This window comes from Crinia signifera, chromosome 3 (genome assembly GCF_055691185.1).
Source record: "Crinia signifera chromosome 3, ASM5569118v1, whole genome shotgun sequence".
Classification (NCBI taxonomy): Eukaryota; Metazoa; Chordata; class Amphibia; order Anura; family Myobatrachidae; genus Crinia; species Crinia signifera.
In genome coordinates this window covers 300072963-300090782 of record NC_139219.1, presented here as the reverse complement: position 1 = coordinate 300090782, position 17820 = coordinate 300072963, and the positions used below count along the sequence as shown (strand labels likewise).

Below are 17820 nucleotides of genomic sequence, written 5' to 3'. Positions count from 1 at the left end.
ATAATCCGTTATCCAAAATTCTTCCGGTCCCGAGCATTTTGGATAAGGGACACTCAACCTGTACTATCCTTTAGAATGTTAGCGCTCTCCATATTCCACCAAACTGTTCTATTTTCTCTATATTAGGGTGGATATTCTCAGGATTAGCCACATACAGAAACAGGTCATCCACAAATGCCATCATTTTATTTCAGCTTTCCTACCTTAATCTTTTGGACTAAATCCCAGGATTGTGATGTTCTAAAGATCCAAAGATTTAATTAAACATTTTTTTTCAGCAACTAAACTCATCCTGATGTTTTTAGTTCATATGTCTTTGGATGGGACTATAATAAACAGGCACTCGTGATAGAAATTTAATGTAAGTGCCGGTCATTGAGAAAGGATTATTGATAATCATCACACTTGAATTTGTAAAGAAACCCTTATGGGAATGAGAATTTGAATTTTAAAGTTAAGGTGCCCACACACTAGAAAGATCTGCGATCGTAAGATGTGTGCATAAATTAGCCTTGAAATTTTTTTTCTGTCCTGGACAAAAGATTTCAGGCAAGCGCACATCTTTACCAAAGATTTTTCTTGAGATCCCGTGTGCATTCCTAAGGATCTTTTGTTAAATCTTTTGATCTTTCATGCAGCATGTAAGATCATAAGATTTAGCAAAAGATCCACGGGAGCACGCATCGGACCAAAATCTACCGATTTTCGACCGATTATCGGTAAACATCAGATGATATATTGGCCGATTTTATCGAAAATCGGTCAATCGGCCAAAAAATCGTTCTAGAGTGTGGGCACCTTTAGTGAGGCAACATAGGGAATCTGGTCTGCCCAGGATTGAGCACGACCGTCCCACTCACATTTGGATTTCACACCCAAGCAGGTCCACCATGAGCGCTTGTTGCTCTCCACAAACCCCTTTTTCCGGGACTGTAATAAAGACACTATCGCTTACGGGTAAACTGTAATTGGTCTGGGATTGAAAGGTCTGGCACTATTTGCAGTAGCCTCATTTCACTCCTGGGGAAGCCGGAACTTTACTAATCCAGGGAAATGCATTGCGCACACTGAGTACCTATTTGGGAAACCACCAGAGACTGGGAAACGCAAACAACTGCCTTTGGGATACCTAGCCAGATCCCTAAAAGATGTACCAGACAACCAGTGGTCACCATCAGGATATCGTTAGCTCTTGAAATTATAGAGCAATGTCATCCCACTACTTTGTTTACCATTATTGGAGGGACCGCTATACAAATTCCATCATCCAACAAACATCTGTGGGCTGCTGCTAGTTGGTAACATGAAAAACTTTCCCTATTAATCTTATGGAATATTCCTTGATTTTTTAATATATACCACTTGATGTCACAACAGTGACACCTACCCCTTTCCTTTATTTTCATTTTTATCTATTTTGATGTATATTTTCTTAAGTTATTTTACTTATTTTTACATTTATCTTTAGTAGAGTTAATAAATATAATTTATTGTAACACCATCTGAGATATGGCATAAGTTTGTATATTTCTCTTGAACTTTAGGGGCGTGACGACCCCTTGCCAGCTGCTGTTAATCATGCACCACACACCCAGTTTTTTTTGTCCTTGTGGCTATGTATTTGGTTAAAGGTGACCACACACGATGTGATGTGCTCCTTGCGTTTTGTACTAGATTGCATCTAGTTCAAAACGCATGTGATATGTTACAACAGCGTGCGTTTTGAACTAGATGCAATGCGATCTAGTGCAAAAAGTACTACCCACGCATCCAACATCCAACATGTTAGAAATCCTTGATTCACAGATTCCAAACCCAAAAATATAGGCTATAGATGTTTGTCCCACATTAATATTCCTGAAATCCGCTTCATTACACCAAACCTCCCAACAGTCCCGATTACCGCGGGAATGTCCCAGTTTTTGGGGACATTCCCGCGTTCCTCCCGTGGCCGGCAGTGTCTGGGGGCATGGCTAGAGGCTCACAGAGCCTCTTTCTCATGCCCCCATAGCATCAAAACGTGACGTGGCTTCGCGGGAGGCCCGCGAGTATAGAACATGCCCCTTTAATTATGCCACGCCCTTGAAATTTCCGGCACCCCTGCGGCGCGCATCGCTGTGTCCCTCCTTAGTCTCCCTACAAGTTGTGAGGTATGTTACACCGTCAGTAATAACCTGGACTTTCACTCTATCCTAGTCTTGTACAGTTTGATGTCAGCTACGAGTTTGGAGTTCTGCAATCTAGAAATTCCCCTGCATTTGCTTACAGGCCACCAACTGAGATGAGATCAATACTGCAAGTCTGAGCACAGTGATAATAACATAGGATAGATAGGCCCATGATAAAACACAATAATACAATCATTTTCCACAATCGTCCTTATTACTGGTGATAATAACCCTGAGGTGTATGTGTTTCAGTGCATGGGGCATGTGTGCTGAGCGGCTCAGTCACTTGGCATGTGTCCAGCTGTGTTGTCTTTAAATATATCGCCTGCAGAGGGCTTTTCTCACTCTCGCATAAAAGATTATGAATGCAAGAGTAAAAATAAAGCAACCTGAATTTTGCCTTTTAAGAACAGCCGTCAGTGCTACAATGCGCTGGATTTGTCGTGCTGCGTTTCATTTCGCAAAGCCCTCAGCTCTTCTAACGCTGGTTACCATGGCATTCATAACTCAGACTTTGACGAGAACACAGTAAAATGATCTTAGTTTTGCTTAAACTGAATCGCAATTTTTTTGAGTTAAAAAATGTTTATTGTTATTCAAATCTTTGCAATGCCATCCGGTATCCATCTCCTGGGGACCAGAAGTCCTAGCGCTATTGAATGCAGCTAGTGAAGGGATGTCCAAACCATGGCCCTCCAGCTGTTGGGAAACTACACATCCCAGCATGCCTTGCAACAGTTTTGCTGTTAGGGAATGCTAAAACTATGGCAAGGCATGTTGGGATGTGTAGTTTCACAACAGCTGGCCACAGTTTGGACATGCCTGAGCTAGTGGTACACAATACATATACTAAAATGCAATCACCTAATGATGTCCATCCCTTGTTACACATAACGCCACAAACGTTATTATGGTTAGTAATACCGACATGTAGCAATAAGGTAATGGATTCTCACCCGGGAGTTTGTAAATTCACCCTGTGCTTGCGTGGGGTGCCGGACGGGGTCCTAACAGTTATTTAGCCAACGTCGGGATCCCGACTATCAAAACGCAGACAGCCGGGTGCCCGACGGCCAACGGCTATACGCGAAAGCAAGGGGCTTTGTTGTGCTCACCATGCTGTCTGAGTCCGGCCAGTCGGGCTAATGACTGTCGGACCCCTATACCACACCCGCTTGGGTGGGTTTCCTCTGGGTACTCTGGTTTCCTTCCTCCTTTATGGCATAAACATACCAGTAGGTTAATTGGCTTTCAAGAAAATTTGAACCCTAGCGAGTGTCTGTATATGGTAAGGAACATAGGGGTTAGATCAGTGGTAGCCAACTACGGTCCTTGAGAGCTACCAACAGTTCACAGTTTCCAGACAACCTAGCTGCTGCACAGGTGCACTCATTACTAGCTGAAACATTTTCAAAGATCCACAGGTGGAGCTAATTACTTCACTTGTGTTTCTGTGAGGAGATCTGGAAAACATGCACTGTTGGTAGCTCTCGAGGACTGGAGTTGGCTACCCCAGGGTTAGATGTATGCAGCGGTGATAAGCGTTAAGAAGTGTGCCATGGCAACCAATCAGCTTTGAAGCAACATTTATCAAGTGCATTCTGTAAAATGATATGTACTTGTAGCATATATATCTCTGTTTATCGTTCTCCATTTTTATCACTTTTGAAGCTTTGTGCATCTGGCCCAGTATGTCCGCATTCTAACATATAAACATTTCACACATGCTACATCAGGCATGTCCAACGTTGGCCATCCAGCTGTTGTGAAACTACACATCCCAGCATGCTTTGCAATAGTTTTAGCATTCTCTAATAGCAAAACTGTGGCAAGGCATGATGGTACACACAACAGCTAGAGGGCCAAGGTTGGACATGCCTGGGCTACATGATGAATGCTGACATGGTGAATGTCTTCATTACGACTAGGTTGACATTCTCATGTTGACGTTATAACTGATGCCATATCATACCATATCATACCACCCTGATAACTGCTTCCCATGCTAGAGTACAGGACTTTGCCCGTGCTGCACCCCTTCAGTGGAACGCACTCCCTCGCTCCATTAGACTCTCCCGGACCTTGCAAAGCTTCAAACGGGCACTGAAAACTCACCTATTCATCAAAGCATACCCTTCCACTGCATAAACCAGCTGGTTCTCCGACCTCTTGCCTGTTTACATCCTGCTATCTAACCACCACCCCCTCGCTTGCACCTCTTGTAATCTGTCTGTTTCCCCTTCCTACTAGATTGTAAGCTCCTCCGAGTAGGGCCCTCTTCCCTCCTGTTGTCAAAGCCCACTTCTCTTCACATTTCACTCACAGCTCTCCTTTACTCCAACACTCAGTGACCATCTTCATACTCATCTCCATCATTGGCCTCAAGCCTCTAGTTGTATGTTGATTGAGTCCTCACTACTTACATTTAAGCTGTAATGTGTATTGAACTGTGGCGCTCTTTATTTGTACTGTATTTTTGTTATTTATTCAATGTTATGCCAAGTTTTGTCTCCCTGTATTGTTCCTTTGTACGGCGCTGCGAAACACTTGTGGCGCCTTATAAATAAAATTATAATAATAATAATAATACCTGACCCAGTGGCAGAGCGGAGTGTTCTGGAGGCAGTGATATCCAGAGGATCTTGTTACAGCTGCGACTCATTGGCGACAACTTGCTTGTGTTATTAAACTGACCAAACATTCGGGTTACAGGTGTGCCCAACATACAGTATATGGACCAACTTGGTGGCACGGCTTTTCTGAACCTTAGGAGCCATTTGACTACAGCTTAAAAAAATAAATTAAAAAGGTGATGTTTCCCATAGCAACCAATCCGATTCTGTGTAACATCTCTCTATTGCATCCTAGAAAATATAATTAATTGGTTGCTATGGGCAACATCACTTTTTCTTTCTTTCATTTTTCGAAGATTTAGTAAATTTCTTTAACAATGAATGATCCTGAGAAGGACCACACTGTTTGAATGCGGGACTAGGGTGGCCAATCCCGGGATCGGGATCGGCGGGATCCCGGGATTTGGCCTCCAAAATGCCGGGATTTCAATCACGGGATTGGAGATTCCAATCCCGGGATTTCGGGATTAGACTGCACATGTGCAGTCTAATGCCGGGCAGCGTCTGAGCACCCGCTCAGACGCTGCCCGGCTTCTCCCATACCCGGCGTGCGGCCTGCGCAGCATGATGAGGTCAGCTGTCACGCTGCGCAGGCCACACAGCGGAGCCGCCCACACACCCAGCAACCCGGCTTATCAACACACAGCACACGCCCGCCCACCCGCCAAGCTACGCGACCACCCGAACAGCTGCCCGCCCAGCTGAAGCTGCCCACCCGAAGCTGCCCACCCACCCGCCCAGCTGAAGCTGCCCAGCTGAAGCTGCCCACCCACCCGCCTAGCTGAAGCTGCCCAGCTGAAGCTGCTAACCCGAAGCTGTACACCCGCCTGCCCAGCTGAAGCTGCCCACCCGCCCAGCGGACATACCTGCAGCCCACCCGGCTCCCAGCAATATCTGCACGCTCGCCCACCCACCCACCACCCGCAAATGTAAGTTCTGTGAATGTGCAGGGTGGCCGGGGCGTTTTTTTTTTTTCAAATTAGGGAAGCCAATCCCGGGAATCCCGGGATTGAGCATTTTTCAATCCCGAATCCCGGGATTGAAAAAATGCCCCGGGATTGGCTTCCCTATGCGGGACACTGGAGGGGGAAAGTATTGAGAAAGTACGCAGAAGTCGTTCACTCCTGGAAAACAATGCAGATTAGGAATAAAAAGCAGGTGTTATCGCTGACTGGAATGAGGTACATTAGAAGCAGACTGATTTATACCCCCTTGCAGACATCCTCCGGGGTTTTTTATTCCCAGGTTGGCACCCTGGGTTAAGTCTGAATGATGCGACCCAGGGATGCCTGCTGATGACATCATCAGTGGCAGCCGGAGACAGTCAGACGCCACACATGAGAGGAACACAGTGCTGTGCAGAGAAGAAGAGAAGAAGACATTATAGGCCTCCTCTAATTTTGCATGACCCAAATATTGTGTTCCTGCAAACCATCCACCTGAAATGCCTTTAAAAACTGGGAAAAAAAAAAACAGCTTATGTCTGAAATGGGCCAACCCAGGAATTTCCCGGGTCTGTGGAGTAGTGTGAAAGGTGGACTCGATCAAAAATCCTGGATTTTGCAGAAGTGAAAACGTCAATTTTGAGCAGGGAAATTCCTGGGGGTACAGTATGTCTGAAAGGGGGAATTACAGAACAGATATCAGTACAGCTTCCTGTGGTTTCAGACATCATTGCCGAGCAGAAGCTGCCGACTGACTGCTCTTCCGTTGGAGCTCTGCTGGCAGACAATCCTAAGCAGGTGGCGGATGAGTGACCGACAACTAAAGGCCCCCATACACTAGCCGATTTTGGTCAGATTTCGGCCAGATCGGACGGATCTGGCCGAAATTGGACCAAAATCGGCTAGTTTTGATCTCCCCTCAGATCCGATGCGCGGTCCCGTGCGCATCGGATCTGCGTCGGGTGGTCGGACCTGCTGCACGTCCGACCACCCGACTTGGGACCTAGTGGGGCGGCGTGGCAGTGGAGGGAGCAGGGGGGGCTGGGGACGCTGCGGGGGACACAGGCGGCATAGAGCCGGGCAGGGGGAGCCGGGAGCTGTCAGTACTGAATAAAAAAAAAAAAAGCCCATACAATGAATGGGCGGCCTTTGATTGGCTGAGTGATCTCTCAGCCAGTCAGCAATTGGCTGATAGAGCGCTCAGCCAATCACAGGCTGCCCATTCATTGTATAGGCTCTTTTTTCTAGCACTGACAGCTCCCGGCTCCCTCTGCCCGGCTCTATGCCGCCTGTGTCCCCCGCAGCGTCCCCAGCCCCCCCTGCTCCCACCAGCAGCCCTGCTCTGTAGCCCCCCCCTCCCTGCTCCCCGGGTTTTTTGCATGTGATAAATCGAGACGATTTATCACATGTAAAAAATGGCACATCAAGTGCCAATCTAATCAAGCTCCCCCGGGGAGCAGCCGGGGAAGCTCAGGGGGAAGTCGGGGGCGACTTGTCCTAAGGACAAGTCGCCCTAGTGTATGGGGGCCTTAAGATTCCGGTGGTTGTTTCTCCGACATCGGAATCCTGTCAGTAGCCCAAAAGTTGGTATCCCGAGTTACACAGGCTATTTTCCCTTGTGGATGTCCACGACGCCCATGGAGGGAGTATAGAATAGGTGGCGAGCGCAGCGAGCCCGCAAGGGGCTTCAATGTGCTCGCCCCCCTGTCGGGCTCCTGATAGTCAGGATTCCAATGTCGGAGAATTACCGTCAGAATCCTGACTGTCGGTAAGTTATACCATACCCTCCAAAGCAATGTTGCTTAAACTGCATAGCTTGCCAAAACCCTAATCCTGTTCAAGCTACCCCACAGTGCCGAATTTGGTGGAGCTAGTATAGTATATAGGCCCAAGCCAAGCCATGAAATACCTCCCCTGACCATTAATCTCCAGCAGGCAGGAAATGTTTCCCTTTGTATTCGCCAAACACTAACTTGTCCATCAAACAGCCAGATGGTCCCAATCCCAATGCACCCTTTTTGTGCTCCCAGGGGCCATGTGTAACTCTGAAGGGGGTGCTGTAACTGAGCTACACGCTTCCGAACTCTGTGGTCTTGTGCTGCAACCTTGTGTGGTCTACAGTTTTGTACCTGAGCTGCGGTTGCACCCAGGCCTTTCCACTTCACACTAAGAGCACTTACAGCTGACCAAGCAGTAACAGGGCAGAATTACTTACTCCTAGGCCACTCTTCAATAGAGGCCGTTCTACTGATCATGTCTGACTATGGAGATTGCATAACTGGTCCCACCAATTCTGGACAATTCATGGCTCTGACACAGAAATCATGTGTACAGGCACTGTTGGGTCATATCTTACATGTACAGTTCTGGGAAATCAGCCATTATTAATTTGCAGAGCAGCCAATTAATAGGCTGGATAGTATTTAATTATGTGACCGCTCTCAAGCCATGATCTTTGAGAGATCACAAGGTGCCAATATGGCAACCACAGAATGTCTTAAATTCATTCAAGAATTTCTTTGATCCATTCTGTCTGGGTTAAGGATGAAGAGAACTCAAAATGTGTATTTTGCAAACAAAGCAGATTCCTGGGATTCTGGACCTACACATTGAGACATACTTCCCCCTGCGGGCGTCCGTAATGGTCTGAGGCGGATCCCATGTGATGTGCTGTATGTTGGGCCACCTCTGGCTACTGGAAAGGTCAACTCTTTACTCTGTACAACTCTTCATCTGCTGATCCGCTCCTCTTTCCTCCTTCAGGCCTTGTTCGGATGTAGAACCTTGAAGCATGAATCCCTGTGCATTTGTGTTTTGTGCTGTTGCTCCCGCTGCTGTTGTACATGGGAGAAGTTAATCATGCCAGTAAATAATGTGTAGCTGTTGCGTTCCAGTGCTATAATGTAACACAGCAGCAGGACACTGCCATCATAGCCCCATTCATAAAGGGCCAGATGTGTCAAGCTTCAAAAAGTTATCAAATGGAGAGTGATTAACAACCAGCCAATCAGCTCCTACCTGCCATGTTACAGGCTGGGTTTGAAAATGTCAGGTAGGAGCTGATTGGCTGGTTGTTTATCACTCTCCATTTTATCACTTTTTGAAGCTTGACACATCTGGCCCAAACTGTGCTTCGCACTCCGGTTGCCGCGGGTAGGTGGACAATGCATTTTAGCCTCTCTGGATTAACCATTTCTTCTGTGATGGTAACTTTTTATTTGTAAGGCCACTACACCAAAATACACATTCGCTTATCCCAGATATGTAATTGCAACAGATCCCTTATTATGACCGGCGCTAAGTTGTTGAACATGTGAAGTCCTGTTTGAATCTGAAAGGCTCCCAGCATTGTGCTATAGTAGCGTCACTTGCAAGGACATTTTACCACCAGGGGGTTTTCACCATTTAATAAATAACCACTAGAGGTTTAATTACTGTATGGGGGGAACCTATAAATCCAGTGAAACCAGTTTTCGGCTTCTTTTTGCTGAATATAGACTGATTACCTATTTACTCGCCTCCTTCGATTGGTTCCTCGCGCAAAGCTTAGGGTAACCGATTGAACAAGGATTATAGTGTACAGCTGCAATTCTCTGATCGTGATCACAATGGCAGGAAGGTGATAATGGGTGTAATAGGGAGTAATTATTATGCTTTAGTTAATGAAATAAAGCATTACTAATCCTTGTATCGCATGAGGAGGAGTGTCATGGGTGCAGATCACTTAACCGTAAACTCGAAAAATAAATAAAGACACTGAGATGTAAATTTCGGCAGTGAAACTGTTATTATTATTTGGGATTTTAAGAATGTATGGTGGCAAGAAACGACTGGCAGGAATCAGCCATTTGGCAATGCCCAACTACAACCGACAACAGACATTGTAGGCGGAGCCGCCTTTATAAAACCTGGACAAATTACAAAAGGTAACCGCTCCCCTTCTAAACTGACAACCCACCCATTTGGGTGATGATACTGTCCCCCTTTGGAGTGGTACAGCCTATTACCAGTCAAGGAAGGGGGTGCATCTCAACTAAAACAATTGCACCCGTACTGGTTGTTTGCCGTTCTTTTCTGCCACAAGCCGCCAAAAGTGGAGGGAGGGTGGGAAGCCTGTGAGCAGTGATGCTTTGGCCTAGTAAACCATCCGCTAAGTAAACAACTAACAACACTTCACTCCCGATCTATCGTAGGCTATTTAAAATGGTGTAATCAGCACCCATGTGAGCCCCCATCCAAGAGGATTAAACTACCTCTGTTCTTATCTAATCATTTGGTTTATTTTCCTTTTAAACTTATTTCAATTTTTTTTGTTACCTATTTTTTTTTTTCAGTTTATTTTGTTTTATGTTTGTTATGCAGACACTGGAAGCCCCAGAATGGGTTCCCAGTGCGGTGGAATGCTTAATTCTGGTGGGCATGCCTCGCTCTAGGGTAGATTTATTAACCTCGGTGAAGTGATAAAATGTCTGTTTTTTATCACCGGCCAATCAGCTCCTACCTGTCATTTTTCAAACCAAGCCTGTAACTTCACAGTTAGGAGCTGATTGGCCGGTGATAAAAACCAGACACTTTATCACTTCACCGAGCTTAATAAATCTGCCCCTGTGTGTGTTGCCTCAGCAAGATGTTAACGATAATTAGGACTGCTATAATATGTAGCCATGTAAAATCTGCCTTTTGAGCTAAATAGAGCCCTTTATTCTCCATGAATTTAACAAGGCACAATAGTAGCACCACAAGTCCATTGGATTATACAACAATATAATTGTCTCAGGCTTTTTTTTTTCTCTAGATCTGTACATCATGTGCTCGAAAAAAAAAAATCTATATATTTTCTTAAAGTAATGTGCTTGTGGTCTAAATACTGGATTATAAAATCTATGGATGATGGTCTGGGAAACGCAAAAAGCTTTGGGGGGCTGAATTCTGACTACAGCCCACTGCTTTGTGTCATACTGAATCACTCAGAAGTCATTTTAATTGCAGATAGCCGGGCTCCGTGACAGTTCTGGGCCCCAGGTCATGCACCCCAAGCACCCCTATTATGATCCGCCACTGACTGGAATTGACAAATGTGTATTGATTCTCATGTTCCTCTTAGGAACGTACGGCTATGCTATAGAATAGCCTGTTTTCTGTTTTTCTATCTCGGCTGAATTGTGGTGCATAAAATCTGTTTTTAGCAGAGGCCTGGACCCAAACGTCCTGCAGTTTACAAGGCCAGACTGTAATAATGTATTCATGTAATAGTAATATATTATTGGCTATTCCATTTGAAATAATGCCTTGAGTTTATATTATTGCAATATAAGCCGCATTTTCTTTTCCACTAAAAACCTTTTAGCGTCACAGATTACAGATTGCATTAATTATAGCCCATTCATGCCCCTTTCAGACCGCACTTTTAAAACGGTAAATTGCCGTTTTTTTACCGTTTTAAAACGGTAATGTGTGCGGTCTGAAAGGTCCAGTCCCATTTAACCGGTTAGAAAATGCCGTTTTTTCTAACCGGTTAAAATGCAGGGTCCTACCCGTTTCTGAACCGGTATTTTAGCGCAAAAATCGGCTCAGAAACGGTATTTAGGACCCAGCCAATGAGCTGGGTCCTAAATTCAGCACAGTGAATACTTAATGAGCGCTCATTAAGTATTCACAGCACTGGAGCCCCCCCCCCCGCGCGTCGACACCCCCCGCGCGCGTGTCGACGCCCCCCGCGCGTGTCGACGGCCCCCCCGCGTGTCGACCCCCCCGCGCGTGTCGGCGCCCCCCCCCCCCCCCCGTGTCGACTTACCCCGTGCCGGTATCTCCGTTGTGGTTCCCGGCACTGCAGCTCAGTATGCTCGGAAAGCACTTATGAAAAAAGTGTCTTTCAGAAAATGGCTGCCCCCCATACGGAAGACAGTTTTTTTAAACAGGGTTTCCTATGGGGCAGCCATTTTCTGGAAGACACTTTTTTCATAAGTGCTTTCCGAGCATACTGAGCTGCAGTCCACAACGGAGGTACCGGCACGGGGTAAGTCGACACGGGGGGGGGGGGGGCGCCGACACGGGGGGGGGGGCGCCGACACGCGGGGTGGGGTGGGGGGGCGTCGACATGCGCGGGGGCGTCGACATGCGCAGGGGCGTCGACATGCTCTCGGTCGACACGCGAGGGGGGGGGGGAGCTGCACGGAGGGGAGGGCTGAAGGCTGCACTGGCTTTGACCCTGTATTTGGAAAGTTTCCAAAAACGGGTCTGCCAGTGTCAAAAAATCGGCACTTAAACGGTAATATACCGTTTAAGTGCTGCGGTGTGAAAGGGGTTTTATCTGGCAGACCCGTTTTTGGAAACGTTTCCAAATACAGGGTCAAAGCCAGTTATGCGGTCTGAAAGCAGCATCACACCGCACTTGTTAAACGGTATATTGCCCTTTTTTTCCATTTAAACCGTTTAAGGCTGCAGTGGGAAAGTGCCAGAGTTCAGTTACCGGTTAAAGATAACCGGTATTTCAAAACGTTTAAAAAGCAGAGTCCTACATGTTGCAGAGCCGTTTTTTTATCCAGTGAGAATGGCTCTGAAACGGTATTTAGTAAAAACAACAGATTCCAGACCTGTGATAGGCTGTCACCTGCATTCTGCCTTGAAACATGTCCAGGGGATTAAACGGGTTGACTGAATGGTATTTAAACGGTATGTAAAACTGTAATCTACTGCAATGTGAAGGCTCAGACTCGTTTTAAATACCATTTCAAAATACAGTTTTTTAAAACGTTTAGGCAGTGTGAAAGCGGTATAAGCTGGATATGCAGCACTAGTAACACACTGCTGTAGCGCTCCCCCACAACTAGGTTCATGGTCATAGAAACCAATAGGCCATTAATGCATTTTTTACAACCATTAAATAACGCTATTAAAGGTATGTGTTTTATTGTCACTGGGGGCCTTATTTTGGTTCATTCTTTCTGACAAAATCCTTCTTAGATGGGCAAAACCATGTGCACTGCAGGTGGGGCAGATGTAACATGTGCAGAGAGAATTAGATTTGGGTGGGGTTTTACTTCAAAGTGAGATCTATATTGCAGTGTAAAAATAAAGCAGTCAGTATTTTCCCTGCACAGAAACAAAATTTCTCACCCAAATCTAATTCTCTCTGCACATGTTACATCTGCCCCCCTGCAGTGCACATGGTTTTGTCCATCTAAGAAGGATTTTGTCAGAAAGAATGAACCAAAATAAGGCCCTGGGTGATCAACTCCTCTTCCCACAGCCTGGAATGCTCTTCGAGAGAGGAGTATTTTACTTTAATATGTAATATTTCATCATTTGCATACATGATTGTGAGTGCATCTTCCAGCACACCGATAGCACCGCAGCACAGGACACATTTGCCTACACAAGGAGAAACCAGCATTCTGCTCGGAATACCAGGAATTGCCCTTTAACCCTTGATGTCAGTGCAGGGTTGACGACAGTGAAGCGGTTTTGTAAATTCTGCTTTGTCTATTCCAATGGAGTAATTTCTAGTTTAACTCTGATATAATGTAAATGCCCACACTGACTATGCCACATCTAAAGCAAAGAGCTGGCATTACAATGACATTACGTTCTCTACAGACTGGATACAGTGAGAATTTGGGTGTGAAATGCTGAGTTCTCCTCTAGCAGAATCCTCTTTACTTCTACCCTGGTACAGATGTGGTTCAAGGAAAGGGCAGCTTTGATCTACATATATATAATCCCCTTCAAGGTTATACAACACCTACGCAGTTTGTTTTGGTTTGCCTATAATTCCCATTACGGAGCCAGGATTAGGAGGTTCTGGTTGCAGCCTGGGGTTGCGGTGTTGCTGTCATGTATACTGTATGCTCATTTCCCTTATTCACTTTTTTCCTGTATTTCCTTTGTGTATGACATGGGGCAATGTGATCATGGTAGCGGAGAGATGGGTGCAAGCAGGAAGCCATAGACTGAGGGGTAACAAAAGGAGTAGGGTCCCTTTTATCACACAGTAACATGAGGTTCCTGTCAAAATAATGTGGGAACATTGTGGGACTACACTCACCTTTTATGAAACAATATTTTAAATACAGCTCGTTTTCAAACTATTTGGGTTTTTAGCCTGCGACTAATCTAATTAATGGAGTATGTTTGTGTTAAGTATGTTCATTATACCGCTTTCACATTGCCAACACTTTTTAAAAAACTGAATTTTGAAACGGTATTTAAAACGGGTCTGAGCCTGCACACTGCAGTAGATTACCATTTTAAATACCGTTTAAGTACTGTACCATTTACCTCAGTCAACCCGTTTAAAAGACGTTCCAAGGCAGAACGCAGGGGACAGCCTATCACAGGTCTGTAGTCTGTTGTTTTTACTAAATACCGTTTTAGAGCCATTCTCACTGCATAAAAAACGTCTCTGAAATGTGTAGGACTCTGCTTTTTAAATGTTTTGAAATACCGGTTATCTTTAATCAGTAAATTAACTCTGGCGCTTTCCCACTGCAGCCTTAAATGTTTTAAAATGGAAAAAAAAAACGGCAATATACCGTTTTAACAAGTGCAGTGTGCAAAGGGTATTAGTAAGTGTGTTTTATTATGTACTGGGGTGCTGACCCATCTCTAGTTTACAATAAATACTAAAAATAGATGAATCAGAAATCTTGATTGTGTAGTGCGAGACTAATTGAGAATAATGGCGGTATTCAATCCCCCGCCAACAGTCATAAACTGGGATTGATAGGGTCACGATTGTCGTGACGTTCCAACAGTCATGACCCTGGCCCATTCTCAGCCCACTTGCCTGTTAATCAGCAGGTGGGATTCAATGTCCCGCCTGCCGATCGGTGAAGAAATGGGCGTGGCTGCATAAATGGCCATGATCTCGACAATCCACGGCCATTCTTGACAAGACGGGCCTGCCAAGTCCATTCTTCCGAGATGCCTCTTCAAGGCTGTCGGAAAATACAGCATTGAATAGGCGCCCGCTGCCATTTTCCCCCTTTGAAAATAGTGTGTGTGTGGGGGGGGGGGGGAGAATCGAATACCCCCTAATTTGTTATAAATCACATTGTTTTTAAAACAAAATCTTAGGGGGGGTATTTACCAAAACAAATCAGAGACCAAAAAAAGTTCCAACCAAACAAACTCGTCATGTTTCAAAACAGCCTGTAACCTGTAAGGCAGAAACTGATTGGCTAGTACTTTGTCACATTTTTTTCTATCTCCAGGTGTAAATAAATCACCCTGCATATTTTTTATATTCATAATTAAGAAATGTTATGATTATTTCTAAGGAATACTAAATAAATCCAAAAATATATATATTTTTTAAGTGTGTGTTTCAGAAATATTAATAAATTGATTTAAAATGTATATTTGGTTCTGCAACCAGTACTTGTTATATTTTGAGGTGACCTATTCATACATTATTTTTACGTGTTACCTTATGAACCCTTCAAGATATACAGGTTATATAATATAAAGGCTATATAACGGAAATCAGTGCTTTCTATGTACTTAAACAGTGTATTGAAAACAATACTTACTGTATATATATTTTTTTATATACAGTATATATTTTTTATATACATTTCCTTATATGTTTTTCCTTACGTATAAATAAACCTGTTCCACCCACTGTTCTTATGCCAACAGCCACAACTGCACTCGTTAGTATACAGATTTGCACCCATGCGTCTAATTTATATCCGTGCACAACGATCAAGTGCCGAGTCCAAATGGGTGTATTTCCACATGCCCCCATTCTACATCACCACAGACCTTTCACAATATTCTGAGGACAGAATGGACGTTAGACTAGAATAAGCGTGGAAATGCAGAGTTTGTAGGAATAAGTTATATGTTATCCCGCTGGAGACCTCTGCCAGTAACACTGATGAACTCTGTAAATTATATATTTAAATCTAGCACGATTTAAATTCTGATAAAATGCTAATTTTGTTTTAGATTTTTTTTTTTCTTATTCATAAACTGATTTATACAGAGATGTGATTATGGCAGATAATTAATTCCATGTTTTATTTATTTCTAGATACTGCTTTGTGTTTGCTTTGGGATACCTCACCTTGTGCCAAATAGCAAGAGTCTATATATTTGATTATGGACAGTATTCTGCAGATTTCTCTGGGTAAGTGACTTCTTATATTCAACCATTGATAACAATAATCAGTGCGGCCTTCATCTGCTGCTACATCTGTTTGCTGTCCTTTAAGATTGGAGAAGAGAAAAACAAATGCCTCTGTTTTATAGTTTTAATATTGTTCTAATGGCAAAAATAAAAGGGATACAGTCATTGGGTCACCAGCAATTAGGTCGGCATGACTTAAAGTCAGCATGGGTTAGGTTGACAGGGTCATTAGTTTGACACGGGTTAGGTCGACAAGGTCATTAGGTCGACATGGTCATTAGGTCAACATGGGGAAGGTCGACAGTCAAAAGGTCGACATGGGGTTTTTCACTGTTTTTTGAGCCGGCATGTGCTGACAGGCGGTATTTCATGCCCTACCATCAGTGGCGTAACTAAGTTTTGGGCGCCCCCCCGCCATTAGGGGGGCTGCCCCCCCGCTGCCGCCCCACCAAGCACCCCCAATCCCCCGCCGCCCATGCAAACCCCCCCCCCCCCAATCCCCTGCAGCCTTACCTATCGCGCTGGTCCCGGCGGCTCCGTTCTTCTTCTGCTGAGGACCACCACAAAATGGCCGCCCCCATACAGCAGACCGTTTCAGAGAACTGTGTGCTATATGGGGGTGGCCATTTTGTGGTGGTCCTCAGCAGAAGAACGGAGCCGCCGGGACCAGCAAGATAGGTAAGTCTGCAGGGGATTGGGGGGGGGGGGTGTAACTATAGCACCGCAGCCCCCGGCGCCCCCACATGCACAGCGCCCCCCTACCATCCACTAGGGAGCATGGTGGGAGAATAAAATAGTGTGCTAAATGTAGCAAGGCACCGTGCCCGAAGTATGGCGAGTGCAGCGGTGCTATGTCTCGGTGTCCATGGTGGTAAAAAACAGTGAAAACCTCCATTGCGACCTTTTGACTGTCGACATTGCCCATGTCGATCTAATGACCCTGACGACCTAACCCATGTCGACCTTCAGTCATGTCAACCTTCCTGCATGTCTACCCAATGCTTGCCAACCTACTTGCTGGTGACCCAATGATCCATACCTGATTAAAGGTGAATTCTTTATATCTGACGAATATAGGTAACATATACCATGATCTGTATCCCAGCTCTCCAGTACACTACAGTGTATTGTTATCATTATCACCCATGGGAAAATACACAACCCACATCTTGTTGCCAATGACTTTAAGGATACTTCATAATTGCCTACTCATGGTCCGTCCGGGAGGCTCACGAATTACAGGGATCTTGTCCGGGCTCCCAAGAGAGTAGTCCAGCTTCTCTTGATGACACGATTCGCTGTCCCCCTTTTTGCCTGCTGCAAATCTCACCACTGAACAGCTGGGCATTAATGACGCGTTTCACCATGCCACCCCTTTCACAACTCCCACCTGCACCTGCATTCAGCATCACCTGGAAGTTATTTTTACTATGTCAGCAACTGTATTATGTAGATAAATAGTAAATCATTGTACATCTGTTATTCATCATGCACTTACAGTAGCAGTGACACCACTGGATAGTTCCCAGCTTGAGTGGACTTTTTCCACAACCTAATAGGTTAAAATCCGGATAGCTGTGGCTCTTCTTGCCTTCCGTGTTCTAGAGCAGTGGTTCTTATGGAAAATATTTTTCCAGCCACAACTTTGGCTACAGTCAAATATACAAAGCAAATCTAAACTGTACTGTGCATAGAATGATAAAAACATTCTCAAGGCTATACAAATATTGGGCCTGATTCTGGTTTGCTCAGAAGGAGCCGAAGTCTTCCCCGGTCCGATGGTTGGGGGTCCGTGCGTTTTTGCTCATGAGCAGACCCTGTGCGTGAACATCTTCAGCGAGTATCACACTTGCCGAGGCATTCACACGGGTTAGGCAGGGGGCATCTGGAGGGGAACGCATGTTGTTTTATGGGTGTCCGGGGGAGGCTGATGCCCTTTCCTC

General features: G+C 45.1%; 1 protein-coding gene across 1 annotated transcript in view; it reads left to right on the top strand.

Annotated features, from left to right (window-relative positions):
- The window catches only part of MBOAT2 (membrane bound glycerophospholipid O-acyltransferase 2), a 173422-nt gene that overhangs the window by 108386 nt on the left and 47216 nt on the right, over positions 1-17820 (top strand). The window contains exon 5 of the mRNA XM_083178526.1: positions 15782-15877. Coding sequence (XP_083034652.1) covers positions 15782-15877 — 96 coding nt within the window. The remainder of the gene's footprint in view (positions 1-15781; positions 15878-17820) is intronic.